The sequence below is a fragment of the Vombatus ursinus genome, unplaced genomic scaffold (genome assembly GCF_900497805.2).
Source record: "Vombatus ursinus unplaced genomic scaffold, bare-nosed wombat genome assembly UNPS02014235.1, whole genome shotgun sequence".
NCBI classification, from domain to species: Eukaryota; Metazoa; Chordata; class Mammalia; order Diprotodontia; family Vombatidae; genus Vombatus; species Vombatus ursinus.
In genome coordinates, this window is record NW_020954013.1 from 378725 (window position 1) to 397101 (window position 18377).

The 18377-nt window shown below is 38.3% G+C and overlaps 2 protein-coding genes across 2 annotated transcripts; both read right to left on the reverse strand.

Annotated features, from left to right (window-relative positions):
• Window positions 1–1026: 1026 nt before the first annotated feature.
• Window positions 1027–1923, reverse strand: LOC114041986 (vomeronasal type-1 receptor 3-like). The gene has a single exon (XM_027860677.1). It carries the CDS (start codon window positions 1921–1923, stop codon window positions 1027–1029), a length of 897 nt encoding a protein of 298 aa, XP_027716478.1.
• An 8050-nt stretch (window positions 1924–9973) lies between these two features.
• Window positions 9974–10805, reverse strand: LOC114041964 (vomeronasal type-1 receptor 3-like). Its single transcript, XM_027860662.1, is given in 2 exon segments — window positions 9974–9994; window positions 9996–10805. Coding segments are annotated over 2 exon segments (831 nt in total).
• Window positions 10806–18377: the final 7572 nt, after the last annotated feature.

The following is an 18377-nucleotide window of genomic DNA, read 5'->3' on the forward strand; positions in this document are numbered from 1 at the left end:
CAGTACCAGATTTACATGATTACTGTATATTTTTATTTTTTTTGTAATTTTGTTATCTATCATTGTAATATAGTTTGATATCTCAAATGGCTAGGGCAGGAAGGTTTTTAATTGGGATTTAAAGGAATCTACAGAGGTCAGCAGTTCCAGCAGAGGATGGAGGGCCCTCCAGACATGGGGACCTGCTAAGGAAAATGCTTGGAGCTGAGTGATGAAGTACATTATTTGGGGAAAGACAAGAAGGTAAGTGTCACTGGATGGAAAAGTATATATCAGGGAATATTCTGTAAGAAGACTAGAAAGGTAGGAGAGGTTGGTCATGAAGAGTTTTGAATGTTAAACAGAGAATCTTGTATTTGTTCCCGGAGGCAATAAGAAGTCACAGAGGTACAATGAGTAGGGTGAGTGACATGATCAGACCATAGCTGTTAGAAAATCACTTTAATGGTCAAATGGAGAATGGATTTAAGTGAGGAGACACCTGAAACAGGCAGAGCCAACAGCAGGCTATTGCAGTGATCCTGGCAAGAGATGGGGAGGGACTGCCCTAGAGTGGCAGAAGAGTCAGATTAAAGTAAAGGGTATAGCCAAGAGATATAAAGGAGAAATAATAATTATAATCATAATTATTATTCATAATCACCAGTAGATGTGATCCCTCACATGGCTTGTTGGGAATGATGTGACTTCAAAGGGAGAAATGAAATGTAATTTAAAGGTAGAGGATTTAGTTTAGATAAGTCTAGGAAAACTCCCACAATCCTTTCCTAGAAGAATGATTATTCTTTAGATGCTGTTGAATTTTCATGGAACTGCCAAATAAGGAAAGGAGGTTAGAGATGAGAAAGCAAATATTTATAATTCATTGATCCTTGTACTTCAATTTCAGGAATCTCATGAATGCCTTGTTTGGATGTTCTTCAGTGTTCCATACAACTAAAAGGGTTCTGAGTCTTTAGGACTGTATAGGTTTTCTGTGAGAATCTACATTACAGGGTGATGGAGACCCTAGAGCTTTTCAAACTATCAACAAACACAAGTCCTGGGGATCTGGTTGCCAATGCTGATCAGAATAAAGGGGCTGACTGCTGGATACAACAGAGAGAGAACGACTGAGGTATGCAACATCCAAGTGCTCACGTATTTAAAATAGAGCATATGCGAAATCAAAATTGGACTGAATACATTAAGCAAAACAAAGGTGGCCACTAGAAACAGGATAGCTTGGGTCGCTCTGGTTTCAGGTGATATTTTTGTGGAGGAGATTTTATTATGAATATAATTGACATTCCTCTTGTGTCTATATAGGATTAAGATCATATGGACACTAGAGCAGGTCATGAGAAACACAAACAAAGCATCATGAACACATATTATGATTGCAAATTTTATATGATTCTCATTATACACATCTATAGTTCTATACCCAGTGTTGCACACATACTTACTGTTTGTGGTGTTCTTTTGACCATCATAGTATAGAAGTATAACTACATCTAATAGTAGATTGAAGATCCAGCAAAGGACAATGCATGGGATGATGTACTTTGGTGCTCTCATTCTGAGTTGTACCCATATGGAGTTGCTGGGACTAATAGTGATGGCCTGGAAGACACTCAACAGGCAGATACTAACCAAGGAGAGGCCCTGGGTTAGTATCTGCAGGTACGTTATGATTCTTATCCCAGTTTCGTGAAGGAGACATTTTACCCTCCAAAGATCTGTTGTAGTAGGTATTTCCCTAAAGAGAAGCACCATGGCATTGGAAAAGGCAAAATGGATGAAAATGAGATGTTTAGGTCTTGTTCTCTGAACAATGAGGAAATTAATGGCATTTAGGAAGAGGAGGATACAGGTCCCTAGGCATCCAACTACAGTTAGTCGCAGGTATACCATCCCCATAATTTCACCAAAAGTCAACATTCTTTACTTTTACTGTGAAGATGATTTGCTGTCAAATTCAATGGGACCTATGGACAAAACGTGAAATGATGCTTGTTACATACTAAGATTTCCCCACTGAAATTCCATGACCTTCTGATCTCACATATGAGCAGCAATAAAGTTTCTCAGACAGCGGGTAGTAAATTATTATTGAACCCCCAAATTCCCATCTTAGATGAAAATCTTCTATCATTCCATATTTCCCTAGGCCTCAAGATCTCCTGACAAGGTCATCCAATAATAGAATGTTGGGCCTGGTATCAGGAAGACTTGAATTCAAATCCAATCTCAGACACTTACTAACTGTGTGATTCTGGCTTTGCCAGTGAATCACGATTGCCCTAATTTCCTCATCTGGAAAATAAGCTGGAGAAGGAAATGACAAACCACTCCAGTATTTTTCCCAAGAAATTCCCAAGTGGAGTCACAAAGAGTTGGGTACAACTAATCCACAAAACGAAAACAATATCTCTGAGCCCATTTTTCTTAACAGTGACCTTCATTCCTACCATCCTCCTTTTGTTTCTCTGACCTTCATCCTTATAGTAGCTAAACTCTTTTCTTTCCTTCATCTTACACATAAATACCCTTTTTAAAGTAACTAAACTCTACTTTATCATCTAGTTTTGCATTCTTTACTCATTTGCCCCTCAATGACTCCTATAATCTGCATTTATTGCTCCTCTTCATATATCTCTGAAAATCTATACAGGAAATCAGGAAGTTTCCCTGAATTAGTCCATTACAAAATTGCGTTTTCTAAACTCACTTGGAATCAACATTGCACCAAGGTCAATTTTCTACTGATCACTACTCTAACTGGTATCTTCTTCTCTGTAGCTACTCTAAGTAACCTTCTTATCTCTTCTCATGTGTCCCATAGCCCCAGATCTGTCTGTCTTCTTAGTTGAGACCTTGCTTCATAACTCACTGATGAATAATTGTGGTCACTCATGGAATGTTCCCACTTCTTCTTCTCTGCTCATTTGGTATCATTTGGATATCTTCGCACATTTTCTCATTTTTAATTCAAAATAAAGTAATAACCATTGTCAGAGATCTTTGACTCTGTGTCTTCCAGTATTATTCACGACATTCAATTCCCACCTGACAATCTCTAACTTTTTTACATTCTGCTGCTTTTAATCTACTGGCTCATTCTGTATTGTCTGCAAATATTCTCATATCTTTCCCTTTCCCATAATACCCTTTCTTGATGTTACTATCCCTATTGGTTATCAAGTATTTTTTTAAAAAAAATATTAAATGGACTTTATTGATGTTTTGTTTTTCATCACTGAGATTCTCCCAGTATCTCTCCCTCTCCTATAGAGCCAATCTATATAATAAATAATATCAAAAAAAGAAAAAAATCAACCTAAATAACACATCAAAATTTTGATAGATGCAACAACATACTCGTAAATCTCCCATTTCTGTAAAAGGGTAGGGGCCTTTTGTGATACTTCTTGTTTTGAGACACCTTTGCATTTAAAATTTTGCAATATTTGTTATTTATTCTTATATAATTTCTTTTACAATTTAAAGTATTGTTATCTTTGTGAATATTGATTTCGTGGTTCTGCTTTATTATTGTTAAGATCATATTAATATATTCATATTTTCTATTTCATTATATTCATGGGCTACAATCTGATTAGAAAGTCTCCAGTTAAGAGGTATCTACTTGGTTTCCTAATCTTTTTTATCTCATTAAGTGCATCTCTAAGTATTTTTGAAAAAAGTGGAGACTCTTTCATTAATGGTCTTCCTGTGTGCAGCTTTACTTCCCCTCTTCTGATACTGCTAAACCCCCCGACTTCACTATTCAACAGCCATTACTTCCTGTTGTCTGTTTCTCTGTCTCTCTGCAACTGTTTCTCTCTCTCATATTCATTTTTCATTCTCCTCTACATACTTGACTAGAGACATCGGAAAATATAACACTTGTACAAGATAAAATTCTCACGTTTAAAGTATAGACAGAAACAATACACATACATAAAAATAACATCTTTCCTCTGATACTTAAGTCATCAAAGCATGTATTATCAGGCAGCTTGCAAAAGGCTTTTGAGTTGTTCACAACCGTAACAAAGAATATTTCTTATCACTAATAAGAGAAATGCCTTTTGAACTTACTCTGAGATTTGATGTCACCACATTTTGACTGGCAATGATGATAAAAGAAAAAAAATAAGAAATGTTAGTGTTTTGATGAAGATCAGCACATGAATGCGCTGTTGATTAATCTATGAAAATTGCTCCAACTATACTGTAAAACTAGATCTAATTTTACTAAAAATCTCACCAAAAGCACCTAGGTTTGGTTCTAAAGGTACAACAAATAGACCCTATTAAGGAGGCAATGACAGAGCTCAGATACCACTGATGGCTGCTAGATCTATAACCAAAAGAAATCTAAGACAGAAGAAAAGGTTCTTTATGGACAAAAACATTCATAGCAGCTTTTCCCAAGTTCACCTACAAAACATTTCATATACCAAAGCCTTCCTGAGGTAGAGATTCCCTTGGAAAAATGCAATATGGCATCAGAAAAGGCCAAACTGATGATACTTAGGTTTATTGGTTTTGTTCTCTGATGAGACATGAAATGAGAGTGATAGAGGAGTAGGAGGACACAGTTCCCTAGGATTCCACCTCTAGGCAGTTGGTAGTATACTATCTCCAGCATTTCATAATTGGAAACCATTCTTTGGGTACCTTAGGAGGATGATTTGCTATAAAATCCAATGTGGCCTATGGAGAAATATAGAGAATTATGATTGTTATACTTACAGTTTCCCATTGTGGGGACTAATGATGTGTCTATGAGTGAAAGAATATTCCTTAAGATCACAGTGAATGTATTCTAGTGCTACATTTTTTTTGTAGTATGCAACATATTTCATTAAATGCTTATGACTAAAATAATTACATGTTCTTTGATTAAACTTATCTCCAGGACACTTGCACTGCCACAGGGACCATCCACCTCTCAGTTGCTTAGTAAATACTTCCAGCCACATATATGGGGTCTTGGTAATGGAAATACTTGTTTAGTAAACGTATCATTTTTTTCTATGTTATGACATTGTGGACTTCTATTGCCTCGTGATCCCTGGCTTTGGTAAGATCTCTTAATTTCTTCCCTTATTATATACACTCTCATGTTGCTCAATCCCATCAGAAGGGCTACAATAAAAGCACAGTCAGTAACAATCAAAGTACTGTTATTCTGTAGGCGGCCTTAACTTCTTGAACTTATCTCAAGGAGCCTGGATTTACAACTCAATGGCAAATACAATGTCTTTGTATATACATAAATTTTCTAAACCTTTCTCCTTTTCCTAATCATACAGGAAGAAGGGTAGTTCTACAGACACTTTGGCTAAAATCATGGACTCCCTGGATGTAGGCTGCCTTTCTTACATGTTCTTTATGTTATATACTTATATCGGAAAAGTAGCAATAGTGAGTAGATAGTGGATCAATTAAGGATGTGTAAAGTGTTTGCTTTGCCCCATTGAAGACTAAGTCTATAAGATGGAACTTGAATTTAGAGTAGACTAGGTCAGCATAATTCAATGGTTAGTTATATATTATATATTTATGCCTGATGCCCACTGGTATTGCCTCCTCCTGGACAAAAAACTCTTCTCAGATAATGGGAAACAATGCATCTCAATGTGTCCTAAGGGAAGAATACAAATCCAGATGTATATGTTAGAAGTTCTAATCTGGAGACTACCTCCTGTGACTAAGTAATAAGCTTAGGAATCCTACTGAGTAAGTAAAACTAGTTCAGAGAAGCTCTGTTGGAAATGAGACTTTCTGAAAAACGAATGATAAGAACAAAGTGTCATCTCATCATTTCCACTCTACTCCAGTGATTCAGAAAATTCTGATATCACTTTTCAAACTCTGTTCTCCATTTCCACTGCCTTTGTTTCTATCACCCTCCACATTCCTCCCACCCCCACTCACCTCCCCAGATCAGAACCCAATGCCTCACTCCAAAGTTACTCACCCTGTTGTGCTTTCCAGAATACTTACTCTATAGGTAAAAATTTTTTTTTTCATCTTAAATCTTTTCCTTTCCCACTCCGTCCATCTATTGGCCCCTCCTGAGAACTGGCTCTCTCTTGATAATAGTTTTTTTTTTCTTTCTGCATAACTTTCTAGCACTGTTTTCATTTTCACTCATTCTCATTGACTCGTTGCTTAAGATGAGGATGTTGAAATACTTTTGAATCCATCATCGATACTTCTAAGCTCTTCCTCTTTCCCCTCTCTCAGTCACTGTTGCTCTTTTACATTTTAGTCAATCCTTATTTATCATACAATTAAATTCTGATATTGGTTTCTCCCTAACCAAGAAATAATACTTTATTTTTCTCAATGAGTTCATTACGTGGTTTACACTCTTTCTCATTGCTTGGTTTACACTTTCTCTCCTTGCTTACATTCGCTTCATTTCCCCATCTCCTCCTCTTTGATGAAGCTATTCAACTATATACTGTCCTCATCTCTAAAATCTCTTTCCCTCTTGTCTTTTCACAGGTCTTACCCTATAAAAAACTCAGCCATGGATTGCTCCAATCATCTTCTGCCTTTGATCCTACTCAAGTTTCTTTCAATGAAGGAGGAAAAAAAACATTGAATTATGCTGACAGAATCTGCTCTAAATTCAAGTTCCATCTTACAGACTTAGTCCTCAATGGGGCAAAGCAAATTTTTTACACATCCTTAATTGACCCATTATCATTACTTTTACAAATATTTTCATCTCTTCTCAGAAGTCCCATGGCCCTCCAATACCCATCCTCTTAACTGAAAATCTTTAATCATATGTAACAAAAATTTAATTAGAGTTCTCCTTTCACACTTTTCCACATCTCTCATAGCACTAAAATGCTATCCATAACTATCTCCCTTTAAACTCCTGTCTCCCATAATCAAGTGACCCTTTTTCTCTACATAAAAAAGTGATGGCATGGCATTCCATCTTTTCCATAAAATTATTCCCTCTATAATCCTCACTTTCAATTATTTTTATCACTTCTTGTCTACTGGCTTTTTCTCTGTTGGTTACAGATTTGCCAATATCTCTCCCATCCTCACAACACTCTCATTTGATTCATCTATCTCCACTACCTTTCTGACCATACCTTCTCCATTTTGTGCTTAAACTCCTTCGAAAAACTGACTACAATAGGTGCCTCCACTTTTTTTCTTATTTTCTTATCTCTCAACACTCTGATTTCTGAGACTGTTATTCAACCAAAACTACTCTCCCCAAATTTATGAATGTTCACTTTATTGCTTATTCTAATGGCCTTTACTCAGCTCTTATTCTTCTGGATTTACCAGCTGCCTTTGACTTTGTTGATTACCGTCTACATGATCCTTTTAATTCTCTAGATTGTCATTTCAGTATTTGTGGTTCTTCTCCTACCTATCTCACTGCTCCTTCCCAGGCTCCTTTACTGGGTCTTAATCTATGTCAGAGTCCACCCTGGGTGGTTGATGTATGTCTCCCAGGTTCCTTTTTTGGGTCATCTTTTCTTTTTTTTTCTGTCAACTGTTTCACTTGCTGAAATCATTACCTTTCCATGGATTTCAGAATTTTCTCGATACTGCTTCTAAAATCTATTTATCCAGACTTAGTCTCTCTCCTGACCTCCATTCTTCCATCTACGATTGACTATCCTATATCTCAAAATGAATTTCTGATGGATGTTTTAAAGTTATCATTCTTTTTTTTTTTTTAGCTAGGCAATGGGGTTAAGTGACCTGCTCAGGGTCACACAGCTAGTTAATTTATTGGGTTTGTGTCCAATGCACACTTTTTTCTTTGAGACTTAGTTTGTATTTCTTTTGGCATTCTTATGGTCTTCTGAGTTTGTCTCTTGATTTTCCCCGTCATCATATCATCATTTTATGGTCAATTTCTTTTTTAGTTGTTTGCTCTTTTCCCAGTCTATTTCTTGATTCTGTACTTTATGTTAAAGTTGGATTCTATTCCTGGTAGATGTGGAGGACTGCCATCGTCCAAGCTTTTGGCTTTTTTGTACTGCTGTTATCAGAGATAGTTCTGGGGGCTTGGAAGTTTTTGGTGTTTCCAAGGTGGTGTGGTCTGGGAAGAAGTGTGGTCACTAGTCTCTGGGACTGTGCCTTGGTCCTTATCCATGCAAAATCCTTGATACTTTGGGTTTGCAATTGATACTGCTTTTCAGGATCTCTGCTCTCTTGGGACTGGAAGTGATATTGCTCCTCAAATTCCCTCATCCCTGATGATTGAAAGCGATAGTGCTCCTCAGGACCCCTATTCCTTTTAGATTGCAAATGATACTGATTCTCTGGAGGCCTGTACACTCTTGACCAAAAGTGTTCCACTCTACCCTTGAACTTTGACCTAGAAATGGGTATAGGCAATGGAGTTGCCAAACAGTGTTCAGTTCTGTGTCTGAAGCCAGCACAAGGGAGTCCCCTATAATCTCTCTCTCTCTCTCTCACTAGTTACAAAATCTCCTTACCAAATATGACTTGAGAGCTCCCAAAGTTGCTGTTACTTCTTTAGCCCCAATAATGTCCCATTACTGTGTTTTTATCCATGTGAACTCCCGGCTAGTCACTGCCCCCCTCTCTCCATGTCACAGATCCTTCCAACCTCCTAATTGATCTTGGGTTGGAAGAATATCTTACCCTGATCTTTACTGGCTCTGCCACTCCAGAATGCAATTTGAGGTGTTATTTTGTAGTTGCTTCGAGGGAAATGTTGGGAAAATTCAGTGAAGTGCTTCCTTTATTTCACCATTTTGGCTTTACCCCTGGAAGTCCCTCAATATTCAGTTTTTGAAGGCTCACTTTATGCCAGGTCCTGTCCTAGTCCTTGGTGATACAAAGACAAAAAAAGACATTCAACCTACTCTCAAGGAGCTTACATTCTATTGTGGAGAAACCCCAAATTTACTCAGATAAATACATATATAATTCATACAGAGCACATGTGAAGTAATTATATCTGTGCACATGCATATTTGCACATGAAAGCATAACATTTTGTGAAAGCACACAACATTCTTGGGGCCAAGAAAAATGTCTTGTGGGATGAGCTATTTGAGTTTTGCTTTGGAGGAAGCTAGGAAGTCTCTAAGGCGGAGTCAAGGAGAATGTACTTTCCAGTCATGGGATATGCTATAAAAAAGTAGGAACCTAACTATCTTATAGGGAAAAAAAACATTCAGGCCAGTTTAGTTTGGATCTGGATTATATGAGGGCAAATGATATGAGATTTGATTGGGAGGAGGGTCTGGAATCAGCTTGAGAAGGAATGTAGATTTCACATTTAGAGGAAGCTTTTTTTTTTTTTTACCTAGAATGCAATAGGGAACCACTTGTGCTTTTTGAGCAGGTGAGAGACACAATTAAGACACTGTGTCCTAAAAATATTAATTTGGTAACTGCTTGGCCAGTTCTATGGGAAAAGATTAGAGTCAGGGAGACAAACAAGAAGAGTCTCTCAAGAGTACCAGGTAAGGGGTGATAAGGGCCTGGACTAGAATGGGGTCCTTTGATGTGGAAGGAAGGGAATGCATAAGAAATGTTACCAATATGGAATCAACAAGACTTGGCAACTGATTCGTGTATGAGAGGTGAGTGAATGAAGAAATGAGGATGGTTCTGAACTTTGAAACTTTAGATGACTGGTGGTGCCTTTGTGAGAATTCAGGAAAAACAAAAAGGTATAGGTTTTATTGGAAAGGTAAGATGTTTTGTTTGGGATCTAGGGTGCAGAACTTCCTATGCCAATGTAGAGAGAGTCCTGTGGAGCAGAGTGTGCTGTGTATCCTGGAGAGAAAAGGAGTGGATGTCTTATTCCTCCTATTTGCCCAGTTCCTTTCCATTATCTCCAACAATTCTCATCAACCAGAGAGTTTTTCCTGGCTGAACTTTTTCAAACCTAAGAGAACACGCAAAGACCTGGACATTTGGGTGTCAATGCAGATTAGCATAAAGGGGCTAACTATTGGATAAAACAGAGAGAGGACAACAGTGAAACGCATCCCCCAGTACCTAGTTGCTTTAGTAGAAGCTATATAAATGACGAAAGGGGAACTGGCTGAGTTAAAGCAGACAAAGGTGATGACCAGCATCAGGATGGCTTTGGTGGCTCTGATCTCAGGGGAGTGTCTGGGGGAGAGGCTGACGCTGTGAATGTGTTGGACTTGCTGGCTGTGTCTGTGCAGGACAAACACCATGTAGCCACTGGAGCAGATCATGAGACCCACAAACAGAGCATCAACAACTGAGTTTGAGATTACAATTTTTATGATATTTATGGCATGAAAGTTAAAAGAGCTATGCGCAATCCTCCATCTTTCATTACTGCTGTTCCTTGTATCACTTATGTTTGCAGCTACTATGACATCTATTGGAATATTGAAAATCCCACAGAATAAAGTGCAGGGAACAATATATTTGTAGGTCCCAGTTTTGATCCCTGCCCACATGAGGCTGTTAGGACTGATGGTGATGGCCTGGAAGACACTCAGGAGGCAGGTGGTGCTGAGGGAAACTCCCCGGGTCACTCTTATGAGGTAAAGTAAGATTTTTTCCATCATGTCATCTAGAAAAGCTCTCCATCCCCAAGTGACTATTACTATGGGGATCCCTCTGAAAATAATCATCAGGGTATGAGCTAAAGCCAAGTTGATGATTATCAAGCTAATGAGTCTTTTTCTGTGACCAGCGATGAACTTCAGGCTATGTAGGTAAAGAAGTAACAGGTTCCCCAGTACTCCAAACAAAAGCACAGTCAAGAAGGCAATCTCTAGGCTTTCTCTATGAGAACTCATTTCTTAGGCATCTTGAAGAGCTTTGCTGTAAGATCCGAAGTCACCTGGGGAGAAACACGGGGAATGTGACTTTTCCAGAGTGAAGATTTCCCTATAACATTCTACAACCTACTCACCTCTTATACAAGGAGTAGCTAACCTTTCCAGATAAGACATGTATTCAACTTAGCAACTCACAAATACTAATCATTTACTGCATGCACTAGTAATATGTTACTTCCCAGCTGTCTCCAAACCATGTCTTCTGCTCTTGGGACATTCCTACTAGTACTTTGCACTGTCCCTGGGTTCATCAGCTGTGAGAGGTGAGATTTTGCTTTATCTTCTAGGACCCATGTCTCCAGGCCACTTCCCTTCCCTTGCTTCACTATGCCACTGAACATGTCCCTAACCCCCTTTCTGTAATACTCCATTTGTTTTGTTTCTCCATTAGAACATAAACTCCTTCAGCGAAAGAACTGTCTTTCTTACTTTAATTCTTATCCCTAGTACTTAGTAAAGCTCCTGGCATGTAGTAAGACCATTTGTATAGGTTTTGGTACAACTAGCATTTGGTGGGAGTGAGTCACAACCTATAGGCCTGTGCTTGGTTCATCCTTACCCTTTAATCCATAGTAACCAGAAAAACTATTGGATTTGTTGCTAAAAAAATCTCATCACAAATTTCTCTTTTGTTACTTTCTTTTCTGTAAAAGGGTGAAGGAGCAGAGATGAAAAGGTACAAGTACAGATGAAGGAAAATACAAAACTAACAATCATCACTGTGAGAATAAATGGCATGAACTTCCTCATGAAAGAGAAGAGGATAGTACGATATATCAGAAATCTCATTCGAACAAAATGTTATATACAAGAAATATCGTTGATTTATAAACATTCACATAAAGGTAAAATTAGAATCTATAATAAAGCTTCAGGTGACCTAAAAAAAAAAAAACAACAACAGTGGTAGCCATCATGATTTTAGAAAAGGCCATAGAAATAATAGATATGAAAAAAGAAGATATGCAAGGAAACAACATTATCCTTAAAGATACCAAAAGCAAATTAATATCATTTATATATAGCATATGTTACTTATATTTCCATATGTACCATACTTTCTTTGTGTGTCTCTCTGTCTCTGTCTCTTATTACATGCAGACACTGGCCCTGAAGGCAAGAGGACCTGAGTTCAAATCTGGCCTCAGATCAAACTCTTGACAGTTACTAGCTGTGTGATCCTGGGCAAGTCACTTAACCCCAATTGTCTAAAAAAATTGTAGGGAGAAATATAAAGTAAAAGTGGGAGACCTCATTTTTGAATATATTTGAGAAATGGATTCAAACTTATAAGAATAAGAACTAATCCCCAATTGATAAATGGCTGAAGGATGTGAACAGGGATATATCCAAGGTATCAACTTACCTATTAACAAGTGTTCAAATTATAAATTATTAGCAAAACACATATTAAAGCAATACTGAGGTTCTCCCTTCCTCCCATGACATTGGCAAATACGACAAAAAAGGAAAATTAAAAAATGTTCAAGGGTTTGAGGGAAGATCTAGTCACTTTGGAAAGCACTTATAAGCTTTGATAGTCACCAAACTGCCAGAAATACCACTGCCAAACCAATACCACAAAGAGATTAAAATAAGAGTGAAAGAAAGGATTTCTACATATAAAAGTATTTCTAGGAGCTCTTTTTATACTGTTAAGAACTGGAAAGTAAGGGGGTGCCTCTAAATTGGGTAATAGTTGACCACAATTATGTATATGAATGTAATGGAATACTATTATTCTCTAAAAAATGATGAAAAGGATAGTTTTAGAGAAATCTGGGAAGGCGTTTGTGATATGGGGTGAGCAGAACCATGAGATTAAATCATATAATAACAAAATATTATAAAGAGAAACAACTTTGAAAATTTAGGCACTCTGTTGCAAGGATCAGCTATGATTGCAGACAATTGATGATGAAGTATGATGGAGAGGTGAGGAAATCGTGATGAGCAATTATACACATATATGTGTATGTATGTACATATATAAGTGTATATCTATATATATGTATACACACATTTTCAGACATGACCCATATGGGAATTTATTTTACTTAATTATGCTTCCTTATTACACATGTTTTGTTTTTCTATTTTCTTTAATGGTGGTGATGAGATGGAGAAAATCAAAGTTTGTCAATTCAAAATAAAATAAAAATTAAAAACCACAGTTGCAGACCTTAATGTACATACATGAAAAGACAAACAACAGAGAAGTTTAGGACTTGAATAAACAGTTAGAAAAATGTTAGAGATGTGAGATCTCCAGTGATTATTGAATAGGAACACAAAGTAGTTTTCACCTTTCTCTGCTACGCATGGCACCCTAACAATAAGTAACTATGTGTGGAGGCAAAAAACCTCATAAACAATAACATCTAGCATTTATAGACTGATAATAATGATAATTATAACAGTTTGACTTTCCATAGTGCTTTAAGGATTGTGAAACGCTTTATGTAGGTTACCTCATTGGATCCTCATAATAACCTTGGGAAGTATGTAACATTATTATCCCCATTTTATAGAGAAGGAAACTGAGGCAGACAAAGGTTAAGTGATGGGCACACATATTTAGGGAATATCTCAGGCAAGATTGGAATTCATGTCTTCCTGACTACAATTTCAGTACTCTATCCATTGTACCATTCAAGTGGAACAAGAAAAATAGAAACAGACATAATAAAGTGCACCCTTTAGTGAGCCAGTTAATCAGCATTGATTAAGTGTCTATAAGTGCTAGGCAGTGTGCTGCATGCTAGAGATTCAATAAAGGGCAAAGTCCAGTCCATGCTCTCAAGGAACTGAAAGTCTAATGCGGGAGACACCGACCCACACCCACTCTGTACAAACAAACTGTATACAGGATAAATTGGAGATAATAAGCAGAATGAGGACACTAGAAGTAAGGGGGATTGGGGAAGATTTCCTGTAGAAGCTGAGGTCGTACCTGGGGCTTGCAGGAGGCCAGGAGGAGATGAGGAGAGAGAGGATCTCAGGCATGGGAACCATCTCATGAAAATGCCCAGAGCTCGGAGATTGAGTGGCCAGGGTCACTGGATTAAAGAATATACGAGAGGATCTAAAGTGTAAAAATCCTGGCAATGTGGGAGGGGTGGTAAAGCTAGGCTCCAAAGGGCACTGAATGCCAAACAAAGGATTTTATATTTGAGGTGAAAGGGACTTAGTAAAGTTTATTGAGCAGGGGTAGGGGTGACATTGGTGGACCTGAGGTTTAGAAAAAATCACTCTAGTGGCTGAGTGCAGATTGACCTGGAGTCAGAAGAGTTTTGTGCTACTTTAAATCCTGCATTAGACACAGACTAGCTGTGTGACCCTGGGGAAGTCACTTAACCTCCCTCAGCCTCAGTTGTCTCATTTATAAAATTGGGATGAAAATAGCACCTGGATAAAATGAGTTAATGTAGATAAAGTACTTTCCAAACCATAAATCATGATATAAATGCTAGCTGTTGTCAGCCATGGTAATTATTGAAGAACTGAGCTGTTTCCTGCCTGAAATCACATGTAGAACTGAGTTTGAGCAGCACTAATGCTTATATCACCTGTTGTATTTGACATTAGAATTAGGGTTCCCATAGGCCTCTTCCCCACATTCCCTGCCACTAGGTTATGTGTCCAGGAGAGCTGGGATCTGATCTGTTCTGAACCTTTGTGCCTCTCCCAAGGCATAGCCCAGGCTCTGCACTCAACAGCGGATTAAACAAGTAACCAATGAACTGAATGCCCTGTATGAAGACTCCCAAAGGTGCCCATTGAAAAGGCCAAAGGACACATGGAATCAGCATTTTAATGCAAATAGAGTTGAGCAAGAGGATGTGTGTCAGGGGAAGTGAGGCTAGGAGGAAACCTTGGATCTTGGGAAATGATGGTCCACGTAATCTAAGATCTCCGAATACTTTTAGGGGTGACCGTGTCTACAGACACAACAAGGCTCTGCCAGGTTCATGGATGGAACCAGGCTGTAGAAGTCATCAGTTGAAGGGCAGGGATGGGACAAACAGACCACCTGGTAGCTTCCTATTTTAAGTCATTGCTTTTGCTAAGTAGCTATTGGTAGGCGGTGTGCTAGAGTAGATAGAGCTCTGTCCTTCAAGTCAGAAAGTCCTGATTCTGACATCAAATAGATTGTTTTTCTGGGCATGTCAATGTCTCAGTGTTCCGGGTAAATCTCTAAGATTATATACTGCAGAATAGTTGCTGATCTGCATTGCTGGAGACAATTTCCTTACTGGGATCTCCCCACTTGCATAAAATCACAGGGCTGAACCAATAAGTGTTTTAATAAAAAAATCTCCTTAAGGAACATGATTGGGATCAGCACCTTTAAATCTTAGCATCTTGTGTCAGTCCCCAAACCATCTGCTCAGGAGGTACACAGAATTGTACTGTATAACATATGATGGAATAGGTTTTGTGACCCTGTTTGCTCTTTAAGGAGCTTAGAGTTAGAAAATTCCTTGGCAGCAAAATATGACCATGTTTGCAAATGAAGATACAGTAATATCTCCCCAGGGTCTCTCAGCTAGGGTCTGTCCTGGCCTCTTCCAATTCAGGCTCCCATAGCACCTGGTTATGGAAGATTGAATAGATCTTGGGCAAATACTGACCAGTATACTCTACCAATAACTCTAATTCCGTTTCTAACTCTAATGTTATCTGTCCGATGCTTAGCACAGTTCCTAGAACATTGCAGGGACTTCAGAAATGCTTATTTTCTTTCCCCATTCTTCACTTCCCCTTACGGCCTCCTCTGACTCATGCAGGAGTGGTGGGGCTGGACAGCTCAGGGTCACTGTGTTGTCAGTGGCCTCAAACAGTCTTTTCATTCTCAGAGGTGAGGCCTAGACTTAATACCTGGCATAAACTAAGCCCCTAATAATTGCCTCTTGATTGAATGATTGATTCATAGAGAACTGTGAGGCATCATATTGAGGTTAGGTGGTGGGAAGCAGAATTCAGGGGTCTTGCCTTCCATACTTATCTCTAAACATAGGAACACAGTCATGACCTTCAGCTCCTTCTGTGATGTCTTGAGATACATAGACATAATTACCTTCTTTCTCAACTGAAAAGACCTAGATTAGAGCTCAGGAACTCCTGTTCCTTGGGATGTGGTCCCATTCAGTAACAGCCATTCTCTTCATGAAGATCTTGAGGCAATAAATGAGTGGGACTCAGTATGTCTCTGGGGCTGCCGCTGAGGCCGAATCCTTAATCATCTGGGTCTAGCCTTGAGATTTCTTCCTTCCCCCATCTCACACATACTCCTTTGCCCTAGTCTAGGAGGGAAGGGTACTGAGCAGGGAAACAATAGTGGAAGAGGCCTAACCATGCCCCTGTGGCAGATATAATGTGTCCCAGTGATATAAATATCTCCCTTTAGGCAACTTTCCTGGAATTCCTGTCCCATCCCCACCACCCAGAGACCTGGATGCCTGCTTTCTTTCTCCTGTAAGGGAGTTTACCAATTCCTGTCTGTGAGAGAAAGAGACCTTCAGTCACTCACCACATTGTTCTCTGTTGCCAGGGCAGGGGGTAGATGTGTGCCAATTGGTGTGTGAAAGTGCATGAAATGGTCACTGGTAGGGCAGGAATTATAGGGAAAGCTGAATCTGACCTCATCTCCCTTAGGAGCTGAAATTATCATGTCATCTGCTGGAAAAGTGACATTGTTGGCTTAGGGAAATTGGGAGATTTCTGAAGAAGAGAAGGAAATTAACTTTTGTCTCAGGTGCAAATCTCCATTTACAATGATTGTAGGCTAATTAAAGTCTCCAAAAGAGCCTCTGTGACGTGGGAGAAGAGACACTTTTCCTCTTCCTATGGGGAGGGAAAGAGAACTTGAGAACTGGTAAGGATCATAGAGAAGAGGGAGGCAGGGACATCTGATTTCTGCTAAGTGAGGACCCCTAAGCCTAGACTTTGTGCTCTCTGACAAAATTTCCTTTTGTGGATGCCACTGAGCCTTCCTCTTCTTCCCAATTCCACTGTCTTCCTCTACAATTCTGGGTTCTTTTTAAGTTACTCTTTTCTAAGGCAAAGAAATTTAAGATGAAACTTTGGAATGCTTTCCTCTAGGACATGTTGGGACTGTTTCCACAGGGACAATCAATCCTGATCACTTAGGATAGTCTCAGTGTTCATATCCCTCAGACTCAGGGCAGGAATTTCTGTCCTTTAGTATATTCGTAAAACTAAGAGTTACAAGGTTCAGGGCTTCAATTCCCCAGACCTTGTGTCTCAGATAAGGAAATTGTCTCTAAAATTTTTGTGCTAGTTAAAGTTTTTCCTTCTATTTTGGCTCCATTTGTTTTGCTGTGAAAAATGCTTTAATTTTATGTATTCACTATTGCTCATTATATCTTTTGTGATCTTCCTTACTCCTCGTTTGGTCACGAGAACTTCTTCTAGTCATAGATCTGAAGGGCAGTTTTGTCTTTGTTCCTTTCATTTGTATAAAATGTGACCTTTTCTACCTGTCATTTATCCATTTGAATCTTGTCTTGTTATATGTTGTGAAGTGTTGGTCTAAACCTAATTTCTGCCAAATCGTTCTTTAGTTTTCCCAGTAGCTTTTGTGAAATAGCAAGTCCTTCTCCCAGTAGCTTGGGTCTTTTAATTTATCAGAACTAGGCTACTCATTTGCTTCTTTTGTTCTTTATCCATTCTGTTCCACTGATTGATCTCTCCAATTTTTAACCAATGCCAAATCATTTTGATGATGGCTGCTTTGTAGGTCGATGGCTGTTATTGATTTTAGACAACTAAGTGGTCCATTGAATAATGTACTAGAAGACCTGAGTTCAAATCCTTCCTTAGATGCTTGCTGGCTGTGTAATCTTGTGCAGGTCTATTGACCTTTGCCTACCTCAGTCTTCTTATTTGTTAAATGGGGATAATAATAGCACCTCTCTCTTAGGGTTGTTGTGAGGATAAAGTGAGGTAATAATTGTTGAGTACTTTCTAAACGTTAAAAGTCTATGTAAATGTTAACTATTATTATTATTGAAGTATAATTTGAATTCTAGTACTACTAGGCTCTTTCTCTTCCCGCTTTTTTCTCCTTATTTTTCTAGAAATTCTTGACCATTTGTTTCTCCAGATGAATTGTGTTGTTACTATTTTTCCGAGCTTCATTCAGAATCTCTTGGTAGTTTGTATATCACTGAATAGGTAAATTAAATGTGGGGTATTATCATTTTTGTTGTGTTGCTTAGTCTACTTATAAGGAATTAATATTTTTCCAACTATCTGATCCAATTCTGTAAAGAATGTTTTGTGATGATATTCATTTAATTGATGGACATCTTGACAGTTTGATTTCCAAGTATTTTATACACTTGTTTACTTTTTTGTGTTCATTAAATTTATTTAAAAATTATCAAATCTTTCTTACAAAAGAACATTACATTCTGCACACTGCTCTGAATGTATGCCAGGGACACATGGATTTTTCTCCCCTATCCTACACTGCTCCTCAAAATTATAGTGACCATAACCAAA